The sequence below is a fragment of the Pelophylax lessonae genome (genome assembly GCF_965119305.1).
Source record: "Pelophylax lessonae genome assembly, chromosome: 1".
NCBI lineage: Eukaryota > Metazoa > Chordata > Amphibia > Anura > Ranidae > Pelophylax > Pelophylax lessonae.
The window spans coordinates 434,702,558-434,728,037 of record NC_138768.1 but is presented as its reverse complement, the minus strand read 5'-3'; the positions used below and the strand labels follow the sequence as shown (position 1 = coordinate 434,728,037).

At 45.4% G+C, this 25,480-nt stretch overlaps 1 protein-coding gene across 2 annotated transcripts in view; it reads right to left on the bottom strand.

Annotated features, from left to right (window-relative positions):
• The window catches only part of ECPAS (Ecm29 proteasome adaptor and scaffold), a 230,229-nt gene that overhangs the window by 132,729 nt on the left and 72,020 nt on the right, over window positions 1–25,480 (bottom strand). For both annotated transcript variants that reach the window (XM_082267213.1, XM_082267214.1), the window contains 6 exons: window positions 23,970–24,073; window positions 8,293–8,413; window positions 3,263–3,343; window positions 2,100–2,325; window positions 1,402–1,493; window positions 1,115–1,249 (listed from right to left, as the gene is read on the bottom strand). In XM_082267213.1, the coding sequence (XP_082123339.1) occupies window positions 1,115–1,249; window positions 1,402–1,493; window positions 2,100–2,325; window positions 3,263–3,343; window positions 8,293–8,413; window positions 23,970–24,073 (759 nt within the window). The remainder of the gene's footprint in view (window positions 1–1,114; window positions 1,250–1,401; window positions 1,494–2,099; window positions 2,326–3,262; window positions 3,344–8,292; window positions 8,414–23,969; window positions 24,074–25,480) is intronic.

The window sequence follows — 25,480 nt, the reverse complement described above, 5'->3', positions numbered from 1 at the left end:
ATCGCCGGTGGCACCCCCCCTCCCAAGCACAGCACCCTGCCCCCACCCTTGGCGGTGGAACAGGTAACCCCAAAGTCTTCGCGTCAGTGAGGGAGGGGGGGCACCGATGGTGGGGCGAGATTGCCCACAGGGACCACCAGCCTGATTAGTGGGGTGCCTAATGGGAAGGAGGGGAGCCCAGAAGTCCGACCATCCCATGGAGGGGCCCACGTCCACCCCAAAACCCTCCAGGGGGAGAGTGGGGACAGTTACTTACCATACCAGGAACCAGACAGAACCTCCTCTCCATCAAAATGGGGGGCTGTCGGCCAGGCAGAACGCTGCGACTTGGTGATGAGCGACTTTACGAGGAGTTTAACTCGCAGGCCAGCCCTCATCCGATGGGGCTATGTCACGGCCAACCTAACATGGAGCTTAGGTCTGTGCGCGCTCGCTGGCCAGACTGGGGTGACCACTGGATTTAGATTATCCAGCCCGTCGCCCAGTCCGGCAGTTGATTGTAGATCTCACAGGAAAAAAAAATTCTACCTAGTGTCTTACACCTGTAGGGGGCAGTATAACCCAATGGTTAAGAAGATCAGGAGCTGTGTCCGTCAATGAACGAAAGAGAAATTATATAAAATTTAATTTGCGTACAGTGTTGCATGACGGCGCAAGTGTCATTCAAAATGAGACAGCACTGAAAGCTGAAAATTGGCCTGAGCAGGGAGGAGGTGAAAGTGCCAGGTATTGAAGTAGTTAAAAAGAATACACATAGAATGTCAAATATGCTAAATACAAAAGCATTTTTTAATCCTTTTTTAATAATAGATATACCAAATCATGAATAGTGCGCTGTAGCTGTAGTTAGGTGAATGTCCTGAAAATTATTTCTAGGGTTTCTCCATACTAAAAAGCTTGAAAATGGCTGTTGTAAAGGCAAGCGTCACAAACTCAAACAGCTAAAGATGGGTATATTGAAGGCTGGACACACATTTCTCCCAAGCAATGAATGGGGGATTATGACTTGCATATCTGAACCACACTTTGTTGTAGATTTTTCAAACATTTTATCCCACAGTTGCAAGCAAAGTTTGCACATCTTCCTATTTCCAAGTTTAACTTCATTACTCACATGTACATCCTTGGCACTTTTGAGAAGGTTCTGCAGTTTTGACTTTATCTCAGAACTAGGCAGAGTTGAAACAACTACAGCATACAGCTGAGCTGCAAGCTCCCGCATCTCTTCCTTGTTAGAAATCATTAAACTCTATGTAATAAAAAAAATGGCATTAAACATGAAAAGGTAGCTAGAAACACTGAAGGAGATAGCAAGAAGAAACAAAGATGGCTATTGACAAATTGACAATTTGAGGACACATTTAATAGTAACATATGACACAGATGATAGCTAATTCTTACTTTTAGCCAGTCTATTTTGTCCAACAGAGTGGTAGCCAACTTCTGTGGATACACGGACACTGCTTCCAAAAGGCAATACATAACTTGCAAGCCTGAAATGAGATATATACAACAGGCTTTAATCAATGCTCTATTTGACCTTCAAATGATAAAGACAACAGAACAACTCAGGGAAGCTTCTATGGTAATGTAACTGAACCAAAACAAGGTGGTGCATATCAGGCATCTGGACACTTTACTGACTAAATGTGTGTCCATGATCCGTGAATTATTAAGTAGTCAAAGACAGCTCCAGAGACTGCATCTTAAAAATATTGACTGCCTCCATATTTATATCTTCACAGGTTACAAGGGATTTCAAAATTTCAAAAGTCCGAAGTAGTACACATATTGCCCTAATATGAAATAAAAATCCATAGAGAATCCCAAAAGGTCACTAGAAATGTACTCCAGAATATCTGTTTTAAATTAGGGAACAGCTCTTGCAAATCATAAGCAGGGCTTCTCAGATGCCCAGTTTACCAATAAAATGGACTGGTGCACAACACAGCACTGTCTGAATAAAAGAATGAACTTGTGAACAGGGTTCACTGTGCATCTTATAACAACACCATGGTTACATTTTCTAATCTGGTGGTACTTTACCTTTAGGTTTAACAAAGATTAAATAAAAAGTACTAAGAAGCATTAGTGGCTACCTCCAGCTGAAGACAACAGTTGCTGCATAAGGCTTATGTACATTTCCACAGGGTTCATGTCTTCTATCTTAGAGTAGGTGGACTCCGGATCAGTGAAAACATTCGTCATTAGTTCTCTAATATAACGCCCAATAGCTGGAGCTTGATCTTGCATATCTGCCAATGACTGACATGTTGGGTCCAAACCAGCACTATGAGCCAGGCACATTCTTAAATAAAGGATTATCTGTGTCAAGAGGAATGAATGTAAAACAATAAATATTTCATGGAATACAGAATAAATATTATCACAGAGATAAACATGTGCCTAGATTGCACCTTTAGAATTCCTTACAAAAAAATAAATAAAAAATGACCAAAAGGGTCACAGGAATGCACTTACTTTGGCTCTCTTGTGACCCAGAGTCAGTTACAATGGGTTAAAGCCCACTGTCAGCTGACGTCACTAGATTGTTGGGATTCATCCAGGTGTCTGAATAATTGTTGGCTCTGGCTCTCCACACTCGGCTGAGAGACAAAGCCAGTTGCGCCGACCCCCTCACCAGCCCAGTGGTCCGGTGAGCACTGTAGGGGCATGAGCAGAAACTAATGACTGTCACTGTTCTCTGTTCAGAGCCGACTGAGAATTTAAAAATCAGTGGTTGCATTTTGTTCTTGGACTTGGAGCTGGCAGGGGACAGCTTTAGCATTAGAGCGATGCTGCTGCATAGAGGTATGTAGGTTTATGTTTATTTTTGAAAACTGTCCCAAACGTGCTATAATTTAGGGGTTTACAAATACAGAAGCAATAACAGTTTTGCTTGCTTTGTGAAAATGTGACGTAATGTATTTAATATAAAAATAAGGATGTACCTATGCTCTACCCAATTAATGAAGAAAATAAAACTAAGTGTAAACAATAGCTGCTAGCACCAAGTGAATGTGTCTCCACAATAAATTAAAATATAACCAGGAAAGATGCAGCACTCATACTACCTAGAATTACAGAAAATAAATGAGGAAAAAATAAATATATTTCTTTTAAGTAGTATGAGCACTGCATATTTCTTGATTATAATGTATTGAATAGAACAGCCCACAAAAAACAAAACAAAAAAACAAATTCATTTTGGGTCTCTTGGTTAACGGAGGACCATAAAAATGTTTTGCATTCAATACTGTACCTCTAAAAATGCTGCAGGGTTAAATGGTAGCACAGACGTGGCTGTTACAAATTTAATAGGAGTCTTCATCCGACTGGAAGCCTATTAAAAGATAAAGGATAAAAAGGTGAGTTAATATTTTTTCTTAAAAAGACCCTGCCACTATAATAGGCGAAGTCTAGTGAACACATAGCTCCTTTTCAAAAAAGAGCAGCATTAAATAGCCCTATTCTGTTCTACAACCAAGAAGAGTTATCTCTTCTGGTAATAAAGCAGAGAATCATTACACCCTCAGCTCAGACTACCATAATACCCACAACCGCAGACCCCCAATCAGTAAAAATTGGTATGAGTATTACTGTTGAAAAAACAATCTCACAAGACCAAAGGGGAATGCCACTGGATAGAAAACTGGCCTAGGATGTTTACTATGGAGCAGCTTTCCCCACTGATCTTGTGAGATTTTTACAGCAGTAACATACTTACCTAGCCTGCTTTCATCATATGGACTACAAACATGTCTGTATCTTTTAATCTCCATTACATGGTGGGGCAGGGCAACTGGTAGATTTACAGAAGATGGCTAGAAAGGAAGAAATTCTTCTGTGTAGCTCACAGGAAATTACAAGGACACTACATTTCTAGTAAGATCCACAAATATCTTATTATTTGCCAAAAATTTTCTTAGCCTGAAGAAAATTAAGGTAGCCATCAAATGTAAAAACTGGAACCTGCAAAATATTGCATTGTTCCTGGGTTTATTATTTAAGGTGGTTGTAAACCTCAGTCATGAAATCTGAACAAAGCACATATATCCATTGTTTACTTTCCAAACTCCAAAGCTCTAAAGCCTACTACACACAGACAGGTTCTTTTTTTTTTTTTTTCATTCAACCCAGAGAGCTGAACGAAACAAAACTGAAGAGCTTGGGAGGAGATTCTGTACTAACAATCAGATGTTAGTGTTGCGAGCTCCCCTGCTGAGCTATTGTGATCTGACAACTCCCCCCCCCCCCCCCACCAGAACACACAGTTTAGCTCTGTAAGCCATTGCCTGACAGTTGACTGGATGCTGCTTGGCAGACCTTTATCAGGCATGTCCCTTTGACAGAAGCCGAATGTTCAGCTGGCTTCTGTCGAACCGGCTGCCGTACACACAAGCCGAATGTCATTTGATTTCTCTTGAACTGGCCGATACCGCCTGATATTTGGCCACATCTAGTTTTTAAACACAACTTCAGCAGTAGATATTTTGCTTGGGGTGTTAGGGTATCACAATATACACTTCTAAAAAAAATTAAAGGAACACTTTTTAATCAAAGTATAGCATTAGGTCAAGTAAACTCCTGGGATATTGATCTGGTCAGTTAAGTATCAGAGGGGCTTGTTAATCAGTTTCAGCTTCTTTGGTGTTCATGAAATTAACAGGTGGACCAGATGGGCAACAATGAGACGATCTCCAAAACAGTAATGGTTTTACAGGTGAAGGGAACTGACATTTTTTCCCCTACTTATCTTTTCTGATTGTTTTTCAATAGTTTTGCATTTGGCTAGGGTCAGTGTCACTACTGGTAGCATGAGGCGCTACCTGGACCCTATAGAGGTTGCACAGGCAGTCCAACTCCTTCAGGATGGTACATGAATAAGTGCCATTGCCAGAAGGTTTGCAGTGTCTCCCAGCACAGTCTCAAGATCATTGAATAGATTCCAGGAGACAGGCAGTTACTCTAGGAGAGCTGGACAGAGCTGTCGAAGGTCGTTAACTCATCAGCAGGACCAATATCTGCTCCTTTGTGCAAGGAGGAACAGGATGAGCATTGCCTGAGCCCTACAAACGACCTCCAGCAGACCACTGGTGTGAATGTCTCTAACCAAACAATCAGAAACAGACATCATGAGGGTGGCCTGACGTCCTCAAGTGGGCCCTGAGTTTGACTGGCATTTGCCATTTAAACACAACAGTCGGCAGGTCCGCCACTGGCCCCTGTGCTTTCCACAGATGAGAGCAGGTTCATCCTGAGCACATGTGACAGATGTCAAAGGGACTGGAGAAGCCTTGGAGAACATTATGCTGCCTGTAACATCCTTAAACGTGGCCAGTTTGGTGTTGGGTCAGCAGTGGTCTGGGGAGGCATATCTATGCAGGGACACACAGGCCTCTACAGACTAGACAATGCCACTCTGACTGCCATTAGGTATCTGGATAAAACCTTAGAACCCATTGTCAGACCCTATGCTGCTGCAGTGAGTCCTGGGTTCCTTCTGGTGCATGACAAAGCCTGGCCTCATGTGGCAAGAGTATGCAGCCAGTTCCTGGAGGATGAAGAAATCGAATCCATTGAATGGCTCCCACGCTCGTCTGGCCTAAATCCAATAGAACAGCTCTGGGACATTGTGTTTTGGTCCACCTGATGCTGCCAAGTTGCACCTCAGTCTGTTCAGGAGCTCAGTGATGCCCTGGTCCAGATCTGGGCGGAAATACCCCAGGACACCATCCGTTGTCTCATTTGGAGCATCCCTGACATTGTCAGGCATGCATACAAGCATGTGAGGACCATACAACTTCCTGAGTACCATTTGAGTTGCTGCAATGAAATTTCAACAAAATGGAAACAAAACAAAATGCCTGCTGCATTATTTTTTACTTTGATTTTTGGGGTGTCTTTGAATTCAGCCCTCTGTAGATTGATAATTTTCATTTCTATCAAACGATGTGGCATCCTTTCATTCCTAACACATTACCCTGTCCATATCAGTAGATATCCAGCATGATTTCTCCCCCATTGAGATCTGATGTGTTTTCAAAGGGTTTCTTTAATTTTCGTGTGTGTGTGTGTGTGTGTGTGTGGTTGCACTACACTATATTTGGAACTATATATATTCTACATATACTCCCCTGTGGGTAACCCCAACCTTCCCCATGTTCATGCTATCCCAGATGCAGCTCTTTGGGATGGACTTGGAATCATGCTGCTTACACATTATGCTATGAGGCTCTTTGTTACCCTTTAGAGTGCTCTGAGATACTTACATTCCTAATCATATGTTTTTAGGTTCCTACAGCTTCACTAAGCAGCCTCAGCGCAGTTGCCTCACTCTATTAATCTGACCAAGTAGAATCACTACTATTCTGTGCTGACTTGCCTAAACGGTTGTCGGCATTGTATTCTCAATTATCACCCTTGACCTTACCCAAGATGACTACTCTATACCATGTGGTACAAAATGGTGTGTTGATATTTCCACTTTGACAGATAATAATTGGGAAGACTGCTTGCTCCAATTTCTAAAGATCATGACTTCTGGTTAGAAAAGATTTTTCTAGTTTACCTCCCCCATACATAAGAAGTCAATGCTTGTTACTACCATCGATAACCATTTTGTGGTTTTGATGACTTATAGCTCTGTCCATCTGATGATGTGAATTATGTTTTTTCTTCATGATAGCCTGTATGTTGATTTGCCATATGTTACGCTTTCAAAGTTTTGATTGCAATCACCGTATGCTCTGCAATACTTTTCTCACATACCTGTTGCAAGTTATGCTTCTGTTGCAATTTCTTAATGTGTTCTTAAATGTGTATTGTGTTAACACTGCCCTTGCTTATCTTAATAAAGAATTTGAAAAAAAAAAAAAGTCAGCACATACCAATAATGGAATTAGATAATAAATAATAAGAGTACTGATAAAACTGAAATATTTATGTGCGAATCATTTTTCCTATATTTAATCCTCCTAATAAATAAATCAATGAATAAAGTGCTAAAGATCATGACTTCTTCTAGGGATCAGTTCCTCAAACTGATCCTTCCTGCTCGATCCAGCTCTGTGGTTGTTGGGCCTTGTGGAAGACGTAGTGCCCACTAAACACGATAGACTCTGTGTTCTACTCTGCTTCCTCCTGCGGTGGAAATCCCCTGCCCACCCCCCCCCCCCCCCCCCCACAATCCGTGACTAGAAATGGCTATTAACAATACACTCCCCCTATATAAACTCGCCTATGCTAGGTATTGCCCCTATAAGTTTTTTCTAATCTGGAGTTGTTGGGTTGATGCACAGGGTATTACTGTTTAATTACGGTTATGCTATGAGTTTAGATTTGTAGGTATTTTCTTGGTCATTACCCTTACACCCCCCAAACTTTTTTCCCCTCCATGTTCTACCTCTTCCTGGCTGGTTACTGTGAATTTCCCCTTTTTTTGTGTTCCCTATGGCACTGTATTTGTACTCTCCAATCATACTGCTTTGTACACCATGTCATTACTAATTTCTGATGCTCTGATACCAATTGTTGTCGTCAGTTCAGCGTATTTTTTTTTGTTTGTATTTTTTTTTTTTTTTTACTGTAGACTGCAGATTTTAATAAAAACGTAGAACTGGTAAAAAAAATAAATTGAAATAAGTTTTTTATGTTTTGAATGGCATAAAGTGTGAGCTGTTACAGAGAAATTTAAAATCATATTTAAATATAGTATTTAAAGTATAGTATAGCAGCACGGGAGAGATTTTGAGATTTATCACCAGACTAAACTATTTTAAGCCACTTGCCCCTAAATTTTCAAATTACATTTTTTGCTGGCGGCACAGGGCCTGGAAGATTGTGGTGATCACTGGGATAGTGGCACTACCACAGTGATGGTCATCTTCCACAGCAGTTTCTCAGGTATGAGATGTGCACCTACACAATGGCCCAAGCTGAACCAATGCAATTATGCAATAAAGACCATACCCAAAGTTCAGCTATAAATGCAGTGCATTATTTATTTTAGAAATACATGGGCACAAGGCCATCCTGGGCAATTTTGTCTACTTGCTTTAGGTTTTAACTTTTTTTTTTTTTCCAACCAGAATGTGTATTACAAATGTAAATACAAAATATCCTGCTTGAGGTCAAATGTGATAGTCAAGGTAAATCACCAGAACAATCAGAAACGATGTGCAGGGAGAGCTGTAATTCAAAGCAATAATTTTCCAGTTTACTATTTCGGCCACCGCATACAGCGGTACGAATTCTAATCCATGTACCACTAATGAAAACTAGTACAGTTACCTTTTCCACTATATAGCTGACCATCACTGGGAAAGAGGGAAGTTTTACTGAAGAAACATCTTTATCCCCAACAGAAAATGACCTGAGTGCTCTCTGTGCTTCTCCATAGACCTCTTCTCGCCTATATGAAACAAAAAAGTAGTAATAGTACTAAATTTTATAATTTGTTTTTAATTGTTATGTCAAAGTTATGACAGGCATTCTAAATATCCTGGTTTCCCCAAGAACTGCAAAAAATTCATGATGCAGTGACGTTCTGTTTAAAGCACAAAGCAAAATTTAGATTGAATTGTGATGATACCACATGAAAGCTTCAATAAAATATCTACTAAACAGTACATCACCGAACTGTCAAACCACAGCAAAATCATGGAAGCACAGAGGTGAAGACGCATTGCTAATGCAACACATTCATTCACCAGCTCATACTTAATTTTCTCGTCTGATACCAGATTGTACGATTTTAATTTAAATCAGAACAGTATTCGTCCGAAAAACATTATAAGAGCAAGACCACGCATGCTCGAAAATGATGGATTACAATACAACATATTACATCACTTCTGAAGTTGTATTCTGTCGTACGAGAATTTTCGTAAGTTTAGTAACCTCTTAATTTTAAATATGGAGACTAACCTGCAAAAAAGAAAATGGACAGTCGTCTGTCCAATATTCTCATTGTGTCCCCGAGGCTTTAGTGTCAATACATCAATCCCAGGGCTTCCCCCCCACAGGACTTTGTTGAAATGACATGGTCCACATCACAACCCACTGTGCTGAAAAAAAAAGTACTGCATGCACTACTTTTTTCAGTTCATGCCACAGCAACACTGTGGTGTGGACTGACTGTATAAGAAACAAGTTTAAGTCATTTTGCCTGGTCTATATGTTGGGGATGCACTGGAAATAGCTTCCAGCAAAGCCCCAATGCAGCTGGGGTGAAAGACAACTTAAAAGAAAAGCTGCTAAAGGATTTGGTAGATTTCAAATAAAGGATTTTAAAACAGAATTTTTTTTAAAGGCCCCCTACAATTTGTTTTACTATCCCATCTTACAGTACCCTTGCATAGCGGCTCATGTAGTGGTCTCTCATGACTGTAAAAAAATCCACTATCTTCAGATGTCTTCTTGATAAAACATCATCCCTCCTTTCCCAATTGGCTGGAATTATTTTTTTCCCTATCGGCTGACAGTTTACAGTGTGATGCTAAAACAAATAACAGTCAGCTAAAAAAAAAAGTTGCAACAAATACAGAAAAGAGGGTTAATGTCATTGTATCCAGTCAGACCTACTACTAAGGTAGTGAGGAAATGTCATCAGCACCTGATGATCCTGACCTTTAACACAATAGGTCTGCACCACCGTCTGCCTGATCCATCGGAAATGGTCACAGCAGACGCGGCCAGCCCCTTACGGGAACCATCCGTAAGGACAACCAGGGAGTCCACAAGGAAAGCAACACAATGCTTTTATTTTAAATGGAAACCAGAGACGACCTTAGAATGGCAACTGGCAGAGACAAAGCACCACTCTATCCCTGTGAACCACTAAGTAAGGTGAACAACAAGACAGCTGCCAACTCCAACACCCTCGGTGCAGAAGAAAAAGCCACCAAGAAGGCTACCTTCTGGGACAATGTAAACAGAGGAATGCTCTCGGCATACAAGACCGGGTCCGCAAGGAACCTCCGGAGAAGGTCCTTCCAGGGAGACTCTGAACAGGCGATTTCCCCAAAGGGAACATCACACAAGGCCTTCTAGACAGCCTGGTCCGCAGACCAGTATATTCACCATATCATGCGCCAAAGGACATTGCTGTCATGGACAGCCCGGAGACTAAAGAGCCGCACCATAGACGAACTGCAAACCCTGGACCAAAAAGCCCGCCAGCTCCGCAAGGGCAGGTGGAGGCTGTTCCCCCTTCCAAATCCCAGCGCAAACGCTGTGCCCATTTGGGAAAGTCAGGGACACCAATGCTAGGGTGAACACCGGTCCAAGGACCGAGCCGGCCACAGTATAACAAGTGGCGTACCAAAGTCTTAGCTCTCCTGACAAAAAAAGCTTTTTAAAACCCAGAGAACCCTCCACCGGAATTCTGGTGGATTTATTCAGCCTGGAAACCTGTCCGCCACCAGCTCTTTTAGCTTGATCAGCAGTTCGAACAGCTTGATCAGCAGTTCAGACAGCTTGGTCAGGCACTCAGACAGCTAGTTCCATCAGTAGCGAGTAGACCGCAAAGCTGCGGCCTCAGTTTTTGGCCCGATCCGACAGCATGAGGCACGCATCCGTCGGCAGTACCGTCCCCTATATTGCAGCTTGGACAGTCATAAGGAGAGCTTGGACAGTCACTAGGACAGGCATGAGTAGGCCGCAGAGCAGCGGCCTAAATTTTCAGCCCGAACCAGCCTTGTGAGGCGCGGTTCAGTGGATGATGAAACATCTGCTCTCCCCTAGCCCAAAAGGCATCCCTGCCCAAGTCACTAACCCCCATGGGACTGGGAACCCGCTCAACCCCCCCCCCCCTTCCGTGTGCGACCTGGACAGCTCGATTAGCAACAACAACATCCACCCCACTTCTGGAGTGTGTGGCATAACCAGCTTTTCCCGCACCCGGGGGGTGGAGGGTTGGATGTGCATTGGGGCTAAAAAAGACCCACCGTGACTGTTTAGAGGGGCTAGGGGCATGGAAGGGAACCCAGGGGTCCAACTATCCTAGGGAGTTGCCCACATCCACCCTGAGGAACTACAAAGGGAGAGGGGGGACACTACTCAACACACCTTGGAACCGTGCGGGCACCACTCCGGGCGATCACCTCCCCATCTTGTAATGGGGGTGCTGCGGGCCAGAGGTATGCTGCGACTTAGGCCGCGACCTGGACGTGTGGGTCCTCACGAGGTGTTTCACTCGCCGGCCAGCCCTCGTCCAGTGGGGCTATGTCGTGGCCGACCTAGCGTGGAGCTGCAGTCTGCACACGCTCGCTGGCCAGACTGGGGAGACCATAAGGATCTAGGATACCCAGTGTGTCACCCAGTCCAGCAGTTGATTGTAGTTCTCACTGGAACAGACTTGATTGTAGAAAGAAAACAACAAAAGGAAAAAAGTTCAGTTTAAAAAGGGAAAAATGCTAGGACCAAATATCCCAGCAGGGAGCTAGGTCCTTACTGCTGACTAGACAGAAAAAAACTGAAGAGCTAGAGCAGAAAGTGGTAGTATACCCCCCCCCCCCCCCCCGGGACTGCTCTATGGGCGTAGTCAAACGCTTAACTTTTCTGCCTAGTGTCCTACTCCTAATGAGAGCAACATAACCGAAGGGTCAAAGAAGATATGGAGCCGTGTCAGTCAATAAACGAAAGAAATGGGATTTTTTACTTATCGTAAAATCCATTTGTCTAATGCTCATTGGCGGACACAGCTCCTGATCTTCATAACCATTGGGTTACACTGCCCCCTACAGGAGTAGGACACTAAGCAGAAAAAAAAAAATCTGGCTACGCCCATGGGCAGTCCCAGGAGGTATACTCCCTCTCTCTGCTATAGGCACTCAGTTTTGTTACAAGCAGTGTCAGAAGAAGAACAACTCCACAGAGGGGTGGGTGCTGTGTCTGTCAATGAATATCAGAGAAATTGATTTTACGGTAAGTCAAAAATCCCATTTTCTCTTTCGTTCATTGACGGACACAGCTCCTGATCTTCATAACCATTGGGACGTCCTAAAGCAGTGTAAAACATGAGGGGTGGGAATGGCAAAAAATTCCCAAGGCTAAACGGGAGCCAACCAGGTAACAGGATCTCAACCAAAACAAATGGAGCCCACCTGAAAAAAAAACAATACACCCTCAAATAGGATCATGTCCTCTTAAACAGCAGCCTGAAAAACCTTGAGCCAAAAGAAGCATCCGCAGATGCCAACATATCCACTTTATAGAACTTTGCGAAAGTGTGCAACGACAGCCAGGTGGCCACCCTGTAAACCTGCGTCACTGACGCCTGATGACAGAAGGCCCAGGGAGGCACTAAGCACCCGAGTAGAGTGCGTCTTGACAGGGAAAGGAAGAACCTGACCCCTAATGGAGTAGGACTGAATCACTGTCTGTCTGATCCATTTTGAAATGGTCGCAGAAGAAACATGACAACACTTTCCAAGGCCCATCTGTGAGCACAAATAGGGAGTCTGACTTCCTAAAAGACTCCATAGCTGCCAGATCCACCCTAATTGCCCAGACCACATCCAAGGCATGCAAGGCAATTTCCTTTGGATGGGTTGGCCTGGGACACAGGGAAGGCAACACAATGTCTTCATTCAAATAAAAATCAGAAACAAGCTTCTAAGCCTTAAAAAGGAATGACATACAAGGGCGAAGAACCACCAACTAAGGTGTATGACAGGATAATGTCGCCAATTCCGACACCCTTCGCTCAGAGGAGAAAGCCACCAAAAAGGCATCTTTTGGGACAGCGTGAGGGGAATCTACCGAAGATTCTCAAAAAGAGGCCTCTGGAGGACTGAGAGCACCAAATCAAAGTCCCAAGGCGGAAACAGAGACCACAGTGGAGGAGTCAAGTGCCTAACTCCCTGAAGAAAAGTACGCACCAGGGAGTATGTGGCCAAAGGCCATTGAAATAATACTGCTAATGCCGACACCTGACCCTTGATAGTACTAAAGACCGGTTTCTGCTCAACCCCCCATTGAAAGAAGGTCAAGATCTGAGCCACTAAACAAAAGCGAGGATGAACCCCAGGAGACTCACACCACGCAATGTATGACTTCTATGTACTACGGTAGATCTTCCTAGAAGAAAGTTTCCTAGCTTTTAACAGCGTTGGAAACACTGACTCACAAATGTAAAGCAGGATGGAAGATTGGTCCTTGGGACAGCAGATCCTCCTTGAGTAGAAGCTTTCAAGGAACGAAGACGACCCGCCGCATCAGATCGGCGTACCAAGCCCAGCGAGGCCAGTCTGGGGCCACTATGATGACTGGAATCCCTTCTGCCTCGATCCTGCGTAGAAGTCTTGGCAGAAGCTTGAGAGGAGGGAAGGCGAAAATCAGACAATACTGACCAGCGCAACCTGTGACGGAGCCACAAACTTCTGCATCTTTCTGTTGAGCCGGGAAGCCAACAGATCCACCTCCGGGATGCCCCACCATATACAACTGATAAAACACCTCCGGATGAAGGAACCACTATCCTTGTCCAACGCCTGCTGACTGAGGTAATCCGCCTGCCAGTTTTCCACCCCGGAAATGCATACGGCGGAGAGGGCTGGAACGAACCGTTGTTCCCACCTTAGAATACCGGCTAACTCCAGAGCCGCCAGGACACTTCTTGTGCCCTCCTGGTGACTGACATAAGCCACGGCCGTGGCATTGTCCGATTAAATATGCATTGCACATCCCTGAAGATGACCCGTCCAATGTTCCAGGCACAGTCTGATTGCTCAGAGTTCCAAGAAATTGATCAGTAGTCTGGACTCTTCCAGTGTCCAGATCCCCTGAGCAGAACATTTGCAGAGGATGCATCCCCAACCGGACAGGCTGGCATCCGTGGTGACTACTGTCCAATACTAGGGGAGAAACCAGAGAGACTGCGGATTCTTGTCCAATTTAGCCAGAATCTCCCTTGCAAGGACCTCGCATGGAACTGTGCATATGGAACCGCCTCAAAAAGGTAGACATGATCAGGAACAGCACCCGCATGCAAGTCCGGAGGGATGACCATCTGCTGGACAGCAGGAAACAAATTGCAGCCTGTAGTTTCTGGAGTTTTTCCAGAGGAAGGAGCACTCTGGCTAAGGCCTAGTCCAGAGTCAGACCCAGATAGTCCAGCTTGTGGACGGAACCAGAGCAGACTTCTAAAAAAATTCAGAATTCAGCCAAACTCCCTTAAGCTTGTATGGCAATTTCCAGGTTTTCCACCAGAGCAATAGGAGACTGCTCGCAGAAGGAGGTTGTCCAAGTAGCCCAGTAACGCCATCTCCCATTGGAGTAACAATGCAAGCATTGGGGCCAAAACTTTTGTGAACACCCGAGGAGCAGAGGTGAGACCACAAACTGATAATGCTCCTCTCCCACGCCAAGCGGAGGAAGCGCTGGAGACTGACATGTTGGAATGTGAAGGTAAGCATCCTTGATGTCGATGAAGGAAAGAAAATCCCCCTGATGCAGGGAAGCCACCACTGTGTGAACATATTCCATTCTGAACTTCTGCACCCGCACAAAGCAGTTCAGCGCCTTGAGGTCCAGAATTGGACGCACCTGCCTTCCTTGCCGGGGACTATATACAGGTTTGTGTAAAACCCCTGAAAACATTCCGAAGTCGGAAACGGGACTATCACCCGTAAAGAAAAGGTCTTGCACCTACCCAAAAAGAGCCTGTAAGCAGACTGGAGACATTCGCACGTCAGAAGGAAGAACCTTACCGGAGGGTAAGAACGAAACTCAAACTTGTAGCTGGACTGAATTTGTAACAGGAATGTGAGTGTGTACTTTAAACTAGAAACATTTTAATTTTTCATTTTCCAGGGTCAGGAGATGTGTGTGTGTATATATATATATATATATATATATATATACACACACACACACGCGCACACACACAATATTACTAAGGCTGTGCACGCAGTTTAAGAGTGCGTCTATCTATGGGAATGTTTGACCATTCTTCCAGAAGCGCATTTGTGAGGTCAGGCCCTAATGTTGGACGAGAAGGCCTGGCTCAAAGTCTCCGCTCTTATTAATCTCAAAGGTGTTCTACCGGGTTGAGGTCAGGACTCTGTGCAGACCAGTCTAGTTCCTATACCCCAAACTCGCTCATCTAGATCTTTATGGACCTTGTTTGTGCACTGGTACACAGTCATGTTGGAACAGGAAGGGGCCATCCCCAAACTTTTCCCACAAAGTTGGGAGCATTAAATGGTCTAAAATGTCTTGGTATGCTAACGCCTTCAGAGTTCCCTTCACTGGAACTAAGGGGCCAAGCCCAACCTCTGAAACAACCCCACACATTATACCCCCTCCACCAAATGATTTAGACCAGTACACAAAGCAAGGTCCATAAAGATACCCTGACCTCCACCCGATACAACACCTTTGGAATGAATTAGAGAAGAGACTGCAAGCCAGGCCTTCTCATCCAATATCAGTGCCTGACCTCACAAATGCACTTCTGAAAAAATGGTCAAACATTCCCATTGACACACTCCTAAACCTTGTGGACAGGCTGCCTAAAAGAGTTGAAGCTGTTTTAGCTGCAAAAGGTGGGCCACCTCAATATCAATCCCTACGGACAAAATTGGGATGCTGTCAAAAGTTTATGTGCGTGTAAAGGCAGGCTTACCAAAACTTTTGGTAATATAGGGTGTATGTATATTATATTTATTTATATATAATATAGGGTATATATATATATATATATATATATATATATATATATATATATATATATATATATATATATACACATATACACACACACACACACACACACACAAACACATACATACATACGCACACACATACTGCTCAAAAAAATTAAAGGAACACTTAGGCTCCATGTACACGGGACGTTAGAAAAAACGTCCTGCAAAGCTATTTCTGACGCCGGGAAAAAGCAGCTGTTAAACGTGCTTTCAGTAGCTTTTTCCATTTGCGTTATTGCACGTTTGGCCACGTTGCTTTTAGCAGCGTTTTTCTGCCTCCATTCAAAATCAATGGTTCCCTATGGGAGCCTATTGATTTGAATGGAAGGCGCACCGCAAGTCAGATCAGGATGATCCGACTTGCGGCGCGACCTGCACTGTGAGAATCTTGAGGGGGAACTCCACCCAAAAATGGGAAAAAAATTGCGTGGGGTTCCCCCCCAGGTTCCAAACCAGGCCCTTCGGGTCCGGCATGGAATTTGAGGGTAGCCCCACGCCGAAAAAACGGCGTGGGGTCCCCCCCAAAATCCATACCAGACCCTTATCCGAGCATGCAGCCCGGAAGGCCAGGAAAGGGGAGGGGACGAGCGAGCGGCCCCACCCCCCCCTGGACCACACCAGGCCACATGCCCTCAACATGGGGGGGTGTTGGTGCTTTGGGGCAGGGGGAGCTCTGCACCCCCCACCTCAAAGCACCCTGCCCCCATGTTGATGAGGACAAGGGCCTCATCCCCACAACCCTGGCCGGTGGTTGTGGGGGTCTGCGGGCAGGGGGCTGATCGGAATCTGGAAGCCCCCTTTAACAAGGGGGCCCCCCAGATCCCGGACCCCCTCCCTGTGTGAATGGGTATTGGGGTACACTGTACCCCTACCCATTCACCCCATAAAAGATAGTGTATGTAAATAATGACAGGAGACGTTTTGGAAAGTTTATTAAAAATCTTCATCCGGCTCTTCGGGGTCTTCTCCTCTCCGGGGGTCTTCTGCTCTTTTGCTGTCCGCCCTTCTGCTATCCTCTCTTCTTGTCTTCTCCTCTCCGGGGGTCTTCTGCTGTCTTCTCTCCGTGGGGTCTTCTGCTCTTTTGCTGTCCGCCCTTCTGCTGTCTTCTCTCCGTGGGGTCTCCTGCTCTTTTGCTGTCCGCCCTTCTGATGTCCTCTCTTCTTGTCTTCTCCTCTCCGGTCTTCTGCTCTTGTGCTGTCGGCTGTCGGCTCTCCTTCTTCCTCCGGTCCTCCTCCGACGACGTCTCCAGCGATTATGCCGGCCTCTGGTCTCTGCAGCTTATTATATAGCCATTAGGGGCGTGGCCGCCAGATGACGTCATCGGGAGACCACGCCCCTTGTGTCACATGTGACGTCACATGTGACACAAGGGGCGTGGTCTCCCGATGACGTTATCTGGCGGCCACGCCCCTAATGGCTATATAATAAGCTGCAGAGACCAGAGGCCGGCATAATCGCTGGAGACGTCGTCGGAGGAGGACCGGAGGAAGAAGGAGAGCCGACAGCCGACAGCACAAGAGCAGAAGACCGGAGAGGAGAAGACAAGAAGAGAGGACATCAGAAGGGCGGACAGCAAAAGAGCAGAAGACCCCCGGAGAGGAGAAGACCCCGAAGAGCCGGATGAAGATTTTTAATAAACTTTCCAAAACGTCTCCTGTCATTATTTACATACACTATCTTTTATGGGGTGAATGGGTAGGGGTACAGTGTACCCCAATACCCATTCACACAGGGAGGGGGTCCGGGATCTGGGGGGCCCCCTTGTTAAAGGGGGCTTCCAGATTCCGATCAGCCCCCTGCCCGCAGACCCCCACAACCACCGGCCAGGGTTGTGGGGATGAGGCCCTTGTCCTCATCAACATGGGGGCAGGGTGCTTTGAGGTGGGGGGTGCAGAGCTCCCCCTGCCCCAAAGCACAAACACCCCCCCATGTTGAGGGCATGTGGCCTGGTGTGGTCCAGGGGGGGTGGGGCCGCTCGCTCGTCCCCTCCCCTTTCCTGGCCTTCCGGGCTGCATGCTCGGATAAGGGTCTGGTATGGATTTTGGGGGGGACCCCACGCCGTTTTTTCGGCGTGGGGCTACCCTCAAATTCCATGCCGGACCCGAAGGGCCTGGTTTGGAACCTGGGGGGGAACCCCACGCAGTTTTTTTTCCCATTTTTGGCGTGGAGTTCCCCCTCAAGATTCTCACAGTGCAGGTCGCGCCGCAAGTCGGATCCGACTTGCGGTGCGCCTTCCATTCAAATCAATAGGCTCCCATAGGGAACCATTGATTTTGAATGGAAGAAAAAAAACGTATAACGTGGCTGAACGTAGGTTCATCACGTTCAGTCACGTTTAGTCACGTTCGGCCGCGTTTCTGCGTTTGAAACGTCGGGAAACACACGTTCGAACGCAATATAATTGCGTTCTAAAAAAAGTCCCTGAACGCAACTGCCTGCAAATGACTGTAAACTACCATGTGTACATGGACAGATAAGATAACATGGAGCTGCGTTCAGGGACTTCTGAAAAAAACGCCCAACTGCTCCTAAACGTCCATTTCCAGCGTCCCGTGTACATGGAGCCTAAATCAGAGTATAGCAACAAGTCAATTAAACTTTTGGGATATTGATCTTTGTCAGTTAAGTAGCAGAGGGGGTTGTTAATCAGTTTCAGCGGATTTGGTGTAATGAAATTACCAACAGGTGCACTAGATGGGCAACAATGGGACCATCTCCAAAACAGGAATGGTTTCACAGGTAGAGGCCACTGACCTTTTTATTCCCTAATCATCTTTTCTAACCGTTTTTCAATAGTTTTGCATTTCGCTAGGGTCAGTGTCACTACTGGTAGCATGAGGCAATACTTGGACCCTATAGAGGTTGCACAGGCAGTCCAACTTCTACAGGATGGTGCCATTGCCAAGTGGTTTGCTGTGTCTCCCAGCACAGGCTCAAGAGCATTGGAGGGATTCCAGGAGACAGGCAATAGTTCTAGGAGAGCTGGACAGGGCTATAGAAGGTCCTTAACCCATGGACTGCTCCTTTGTGCAAAGAGTAACAGGATGAGCACTACAGAGCCTTACAAAATGAAAGAGTCTGGAGAAGCTGTGAAGAACGTTATGCTGCCTGTAACATCATTGAGAATGACCAGTTTGGTGGTGGGTCAGTGATGGTCTGGGGGGGCATATCCATGGAGGGACGGACACACACACCTCTATAGGCTAGACAATGGCACCCTGACCACCATTGGGTGTCAGGATAAAATCCTTGGACCCATTGTCAGACCCTATTGCTGGTACAGTGGGTCCTGGGGTCCTCCTGGTGCACGGCAATGTCCGGCCTCATGTGGCAAGAGTATGCAGCCAGTTTCTGGAGGATGAAGGAATTGATACCATTGAATTGCCCCCATGCTCGCCTAACCTAAATCCAAATCCACTGGGATATTATGTCTTGGTCCATCCGACGCTGCCAGGTTGCACCTCAGTCTGTCCAGGAGCTTAGTGATGCCCTGGTCCAGATCTGGGAGGACATACCCCAGGACACCATCTGTCGTCTCATTAGAAGGATGCCCCAACATTGTCAGGCATGTATACAAGCATGTGGGGGCCATACAAACTACTGAGTACCATTTTGAGTAGCTGCAATGAAATTTCAGCAAAATGGACTAGCCTGCTGCATAATTTTTTCACGTTGATTGTCCTCTGTAGGGTGATAATTTTTATTTCCATCAAACGATGCGGTATCCTTTCCTTCCTAACACATTACCCAGTCCATATCAGTATAGATATCCAGCACAATATTTTTCCCCATTCAGAGTATATATCTATATATTATATATATATATTTCATGGAAAGGGTTTGGCTGAAGCCATTTATCATCAACCAACTGTGTTTACTCTTTTTAAATCATAATGACAACAGAAACTACCCAAATGACCCTGGTCAAGAGTTTACATACCCTGGCGATTTTGGCCTGATAACCTGCACACAAGTTGACACAAAGGGGTTTGAATGGCTATTAAAAGGTAACCATCCTCACCTGTGATCTGTTTGCTTGTAATTAGTGCATGTGTATAAAAGGTCAATGAGTTTCTGGATTCCTGACAAACCCTTGCATCTTTCATCAAGTGCTGCACTGACGTTTCTGGATTCTGAGTCATGGGGAAAACAAAAGAAGTGTAAAAGGATCTGTGGGAAAAGGTAGTTGAACTGCATTAAACAGGAAAGGGATACAAAAAGATATCCAAGGAAATGAGAAAGCCAATCAGCAGTGTTCAAACTCTAAGAAGTGGAAAATGAGGGGTTCTGTTGAAACCAAACCACGGTCAGGTAGACCAACTAAAATTTAAGCCACAACTGCCAGGAAAATTGTTCGGGGTGCAAAAAAAAACCCACAAATAACTTCAGGTGAAATACAGGATTCTGAAAACATGTGGTGTGGCTGTTTCAAGATGCACAATAAGGAGGCACTTGAAGAAAGATGGGCTGCATGGTTGAGTCGCTAGAAGAAAGCCATTACTACACAAATGCCACAAAGTATACAATACGCCAAACAGCACAGAGACAAGCCTCAAACCTTCTGGCACAAAATAATTTGGAGTGATTAGACCAAAATTGAGCTTTTTGGAGACAACCATAAATGCTACATTTGGAGAGGAGTCAACAAGGCCTATGATGAAAGGTACACCATTCCTACTGTGAAACACGGAGGTGAATCACTGATGTTTTGAGGATGTGTGAACTACAAAGGCACAGGAAATTTGGACAGAATTGATGGCAAGATGAATGCAGTGTGTTATCAAAAAATACTGGAGGAAAATTTGCATTCATCGGCCCAAAAGCTGCGCATGGGACATACTTGGACATTCCAACATGACAATGATCCTAAAAACAAGGCCAAGTTGACCTGTCATCGGCTACGGCAGAATAAAGTGAAGGTTCTGGAGTGGCCATCTCAGTCTCCTGACCTCAATATCATTGAGCCACTCTGGGTATATCTCAAAACATGCAGTTCATGCAAGACAGCCCAAGAATTTACAGGAACTGGAGGCTTTTTGCCAGGAAGAATGGGCAGCTTTACCATCTGAGAAGATAAAGAGCCTCATCCACAAATACCACAAAAAGACTTCAAGCTGTCATTGATTTTATGGTTGTGTTATATTGGGTTAGTAAACTTTTGATCAGGATCATTTGGGTATATCTATATCTATCTATCTATATATATAAATATTCATTCACATAAAAGAAGCATCTCGATGTGACGTTGGGGGCATCTTATCTTATAAGTAGCATTGTCACAAATAACACCAAGAGAAAACCTGAGACCCTTTTCTAGTAAGGTTCATGGCATTTTCAATAATGAAACTAATGACCATCCTAATCAGAGACATTACCAGTATATCAATGATTTGTGGCAAATTCACTTGCATAGGCATACTGAGCGAATGGACTCCATTTGAAACCTCTGTACCCGCACAAAGCGATTCAGAGCCTTGAGGTCCAGAATTGGACGCATTTTGCCTTCTTTTCTGGGAACAGCAAATAGGTTTGAATAAAACCCTTGAAAGCGTTCGAGAGGGAACCGGCACAATCACCCTTTGCGACAGCAGATCTTGTACCGCCTCGCATAGATCCCTTAACCGATCTGAAGATAGGCGTAGATTGGATGGGAAGAACCTGTCCGACAGTCGGGACCTGAATTCGATCTTGTAACCCGATCGGAGCAGCTCGTGGGCCCATTTGTCCTGAATCAAGGAGGTCCCTGGTTCCGGACAGAAGATGGAAGACGTCCCCCCCCCCCCCCCGGGTGAGGGCGTCCCTTCATGTAGACAGAGATTTGTTCGCAGATCTGGAGGGGCCTGTTCTCGGCTTACCCGACCACGTCTTCTTGGAACCCCTAGATGACCTAAATGGCTATGGTCCTTTCTCCAGCGTGGCGAAGACACCAAGGGGCCACCTGTGTGCTGAAAAGAAAAGGGCCTCGTCTATTACGCGGTGACTTGCCCTTAGAGGATAGAGGAAGAAGAGTACTCTTCCCATCTGTGAGTCCTTTGATCAGTTCATCCAACAAAGACCCAAATAGGCGGTCCCCCGTAAGGGGGAGATCTGATAAAGCTTCTCTAGAAGCCTGGTCCGCAGACCAGCTTTTTAGCCACACCATGCGTCGTTACCATTATTGCATTTAGAACAACTCCACTGACTCGTGGCAATTTTGACACAGTAGGCGGGAAAAGGGAGTATATTTGCCGCTTTAAGGGATCTGCGGGCCCTGAGGGGACCGGCGCGCCCCATGTTAACAATTTTCTGCACCAATACAATCAGTGCATCCACCAGCGCCCTTGCATGTGCAGTAAAAAAAAGGAATCATCCTCATCGCAGAGCACCCGAAGTGTGTGGACGCAGACCCAGTAGAGTTGCTATATGCTAGCTCACCCTGAGAACATAACAAGCAGGGGAGGTCGCAGATCAAAGTCCCGCAAGGAGACGCCGGCTAAAGTTCCACAAAAGACCCCTATTAGACATAAGTGTCGCCCACCATAAATGACATAAAAGGACAAAGCCCCCTATAAAAGGGGAAGAGGGGGCACGCCGTGACGCCGACGCACAGGCAGGGTACCCCCACACAACAATGCCCCCATGGCGCCCCCGGTTCAAGGGGGACACCAGGCAGTTCATATGTCCACCCCCCTGAAAGGGGGAGGAAGGCGGACGCCCACCCGCTGCTCTATCACCCCGGCAGCTCATACAGCCTGGTCAACAGCTCGGTCAGCAGCTTGGAAAGCCAGCTGTGAGTAAGCCGCAAAGTCGCGGCCTAAATTAGAGGCCCGATCCAGTCACGAGTCCGCCATCAGCTCTGTCAGCTTGATCAGCAGTTCAGGCAGCTCAGTTAGGAGCTTAGGCAGCCTGGTCAGTCGCCCGGACAGCTTGGTCAGTCATTCAGACAGCCAGCTACGTCAGCCTAGCCGATCCAGCCGCGTGAGGCATCTGCCGGTCAGCTTGGTCAGGCACCCCATCTCGGTCAGGTACTCGGACAGCCGAGAGTAGGCCGCAAAGACGCGGACTAAATTTTTGGCCCGACCCAGATACTTTAGGTGCAGACCCACGGATGAAGAAACATCCGCCCCCCCCCCCCCCCCAAGCCTATAACCACCGCAGCACAAAGGACATCCCTGCCCCAGTCACTAACCCCCAGGAGGTTGGAAACTTGCTCAAAGACCCCCGTGTGCGATCTTGACAGCCTGGTGAGCTACAACCGCATCCAGCCACCCCCCTTAATGGATCAAGTGGCAAAGCCAGCCCCTACCTAACCCCAGGAAGGGGGGGCATGGGGGGTAGGTTGGGGCGAAAAGACCATCGTGACTGTTAGAGGGGCTGGGGGAAATGGAAGGGAACCCGGGGATCTGACCATCCCAAGGAGGGGCCCACGTCCACCCCGAGACCACAAGAGCTATGGGGGGGGGGGACACTCACCATACTGACAATCGGGTGGGTGCCACTCTGGACAGACTACCTCTCCACTTGCGGTGGGGGTGCTGATGGCCAAGGGGCAATGCTGTGTCTCAGGCCGAACCAGGGCGTGTGTGTCCCGGCGAGGTGTTTCACTCGCGGGCCAGCCCCCGTCCATTAGGGCTCTGTGGTGGCGAGGCCTAGCGCACACGCTCGCTGGCCAGACTGGGAGACCTTAAGGATCTAGAATATCCAGTCTGAAACCCAGTCCGGCTGTTGATCGCAGTTATCTAAGGAACATAACTAGCTAAAAAAATTAACATTTTCTACAAAGGTTCCTTTTACAATAAAAAACAAGCTAAGACCGAAGTCCCAGCCAGGAACTAGATCCTACTCCTAAACTAGGCAGAAACAAACAGAATTCTATAGCAGAGTGGGTGGGTGTATGCCTTCAGGGACTGCCCCATAGGCGTGGTAAAGTTTTTTCCTGCCTAGTGTCCTACTCCTGTAGGGGGCAGCATAACCCAATGGTTAAGAAGAATATGGAGCTGCGTCTGTCAATGAATGATAGAGAAATCTGTTTTTGGCTCTGGTGACCTTTTTGTAAAAGAGTATGAAACTGCTGAAATTCAAGAATGGGGAATAGAAAACCAGTATCAAAACGTCCATATAAAAATGCTTAAATAACCCCTGTGCCAAAAAATAAAAACTGAAGCAGAATGGGTATTCCAACAATTCAACTAGCTAATTTGCAGTAAAATATATATTCAGGCAAACCTGCCCAAATGAAACATAAGCGATTTAAAAAAAAAAAAAAAGGATTCTTACGAGTCTCCTGCCGATAGCAAAAGCAAGTATCTGGAAGGTATGTGGTCAGGGGCAAAAACACTGCTTGCAAATTTCACGGCTACTTGTCGAACTTGAACTTCTGGCTAGAAAAAAAGAATACAAAACAGGGAATAAAGAAGTTTAAGTGCATTTCAAAGTCTGCTTAAAGTTAACAAGACAAAAAATTAACTACATTAGAGATTCAGGGATAATTCACTTTTCAAACTTTTTAAAGGAAGCCTGTACTAAAACATGTATAGGGTCTGCCACTGCTGATTTTTTTCGAAGAATAGTAGTTAGCAATAATGTTTGTGCCTTTAAACTTTTTGCTAGTCACTAACCCCTAACAAATATGCAGATTGGAAAGTCAAATTGATATGGGAACTCCTGATCTGCATACTTGTTCCAGGCCACTGCAGCACAAGTATTATCATGAGAGAAAACTACTAAAATTTTCAGGACAGGCGATCAACCGCATACTACATAGCTCTCTTACTGCATGGTTTTGTTTAACCACTTATGGACCTAGCCTTTATCTGACACTTGTTGTTTACAAGTTAAAATCAGTTATTTTTGCTATAAAATTACTTTTTAAGAACCCCCAAACATTTTTTTTTAGCAGAGACTGTAGAGAATAAAATGGAAATTGTTGCAATATTTTTTATCACACCGTATTTGCGCAGCGGTCCTACAAACGCATTTGTTTTGGAAAAAAATTTAAAAAATAAGTAAACAGTAGTTAGCCATAAAATGAGAAATATATGATTAGGAAGCACCAAACCATAATTTCACAAAAAACGAGGACTTTCGGGGGCACCTCGTAGAATGAACCAAAGCGAATCACAATTGATAATGATAAAAAAATATCATTTTTATTACAAAAATAATTTTTTAAAAGAGTGGGGAGAAAAGACAATCCTCACTCAGTATACGTATACAAAACACAAAAGGAAAAAACAAAATCTAAAAATGGTAACCCGAACAGTCTCTAGACCAACTTTGTTAAAAAGAACAAGTGGTTAGGACTGTAAGGAGATACTTGACTTATTACAGAGTCATGTCTGATCAACGGGTCTACGCGTTTCGCAGTGTGCTTCTTCAGGACCAGTTTGTATCAGACTAGTTCTGCTCAAATAGTGCAGCAAATGCCTCCTGGGTGGACATAGAGGATGCGGTAATAGAGGGGACCATGTAGATTTGCTCAAAATGAATACATACCCATTTAAGGAAGTCTGGCAGTAGCAGGATATGTCTCTCATAAAATTCGGTAGAAATGGTTTAAAGAGAAATTCCATTGGGCTATCGAAAAAAGCCCAGTGATGGGAAGAATTACTGAATATATCAGACCACCAAACGACTCCGCATATAACCAATGTGGCAGGAGTCTCAAAAAGAGAGAGATCTTTTTCGAGAATACTGGTGTAGATATTATTCCCCAAAAGAAACAAATTAATCAACTGTATTAAACTCACATGAAGGGGGCAGTTCCCAGCAGGTGGAGAGGAAAGGAT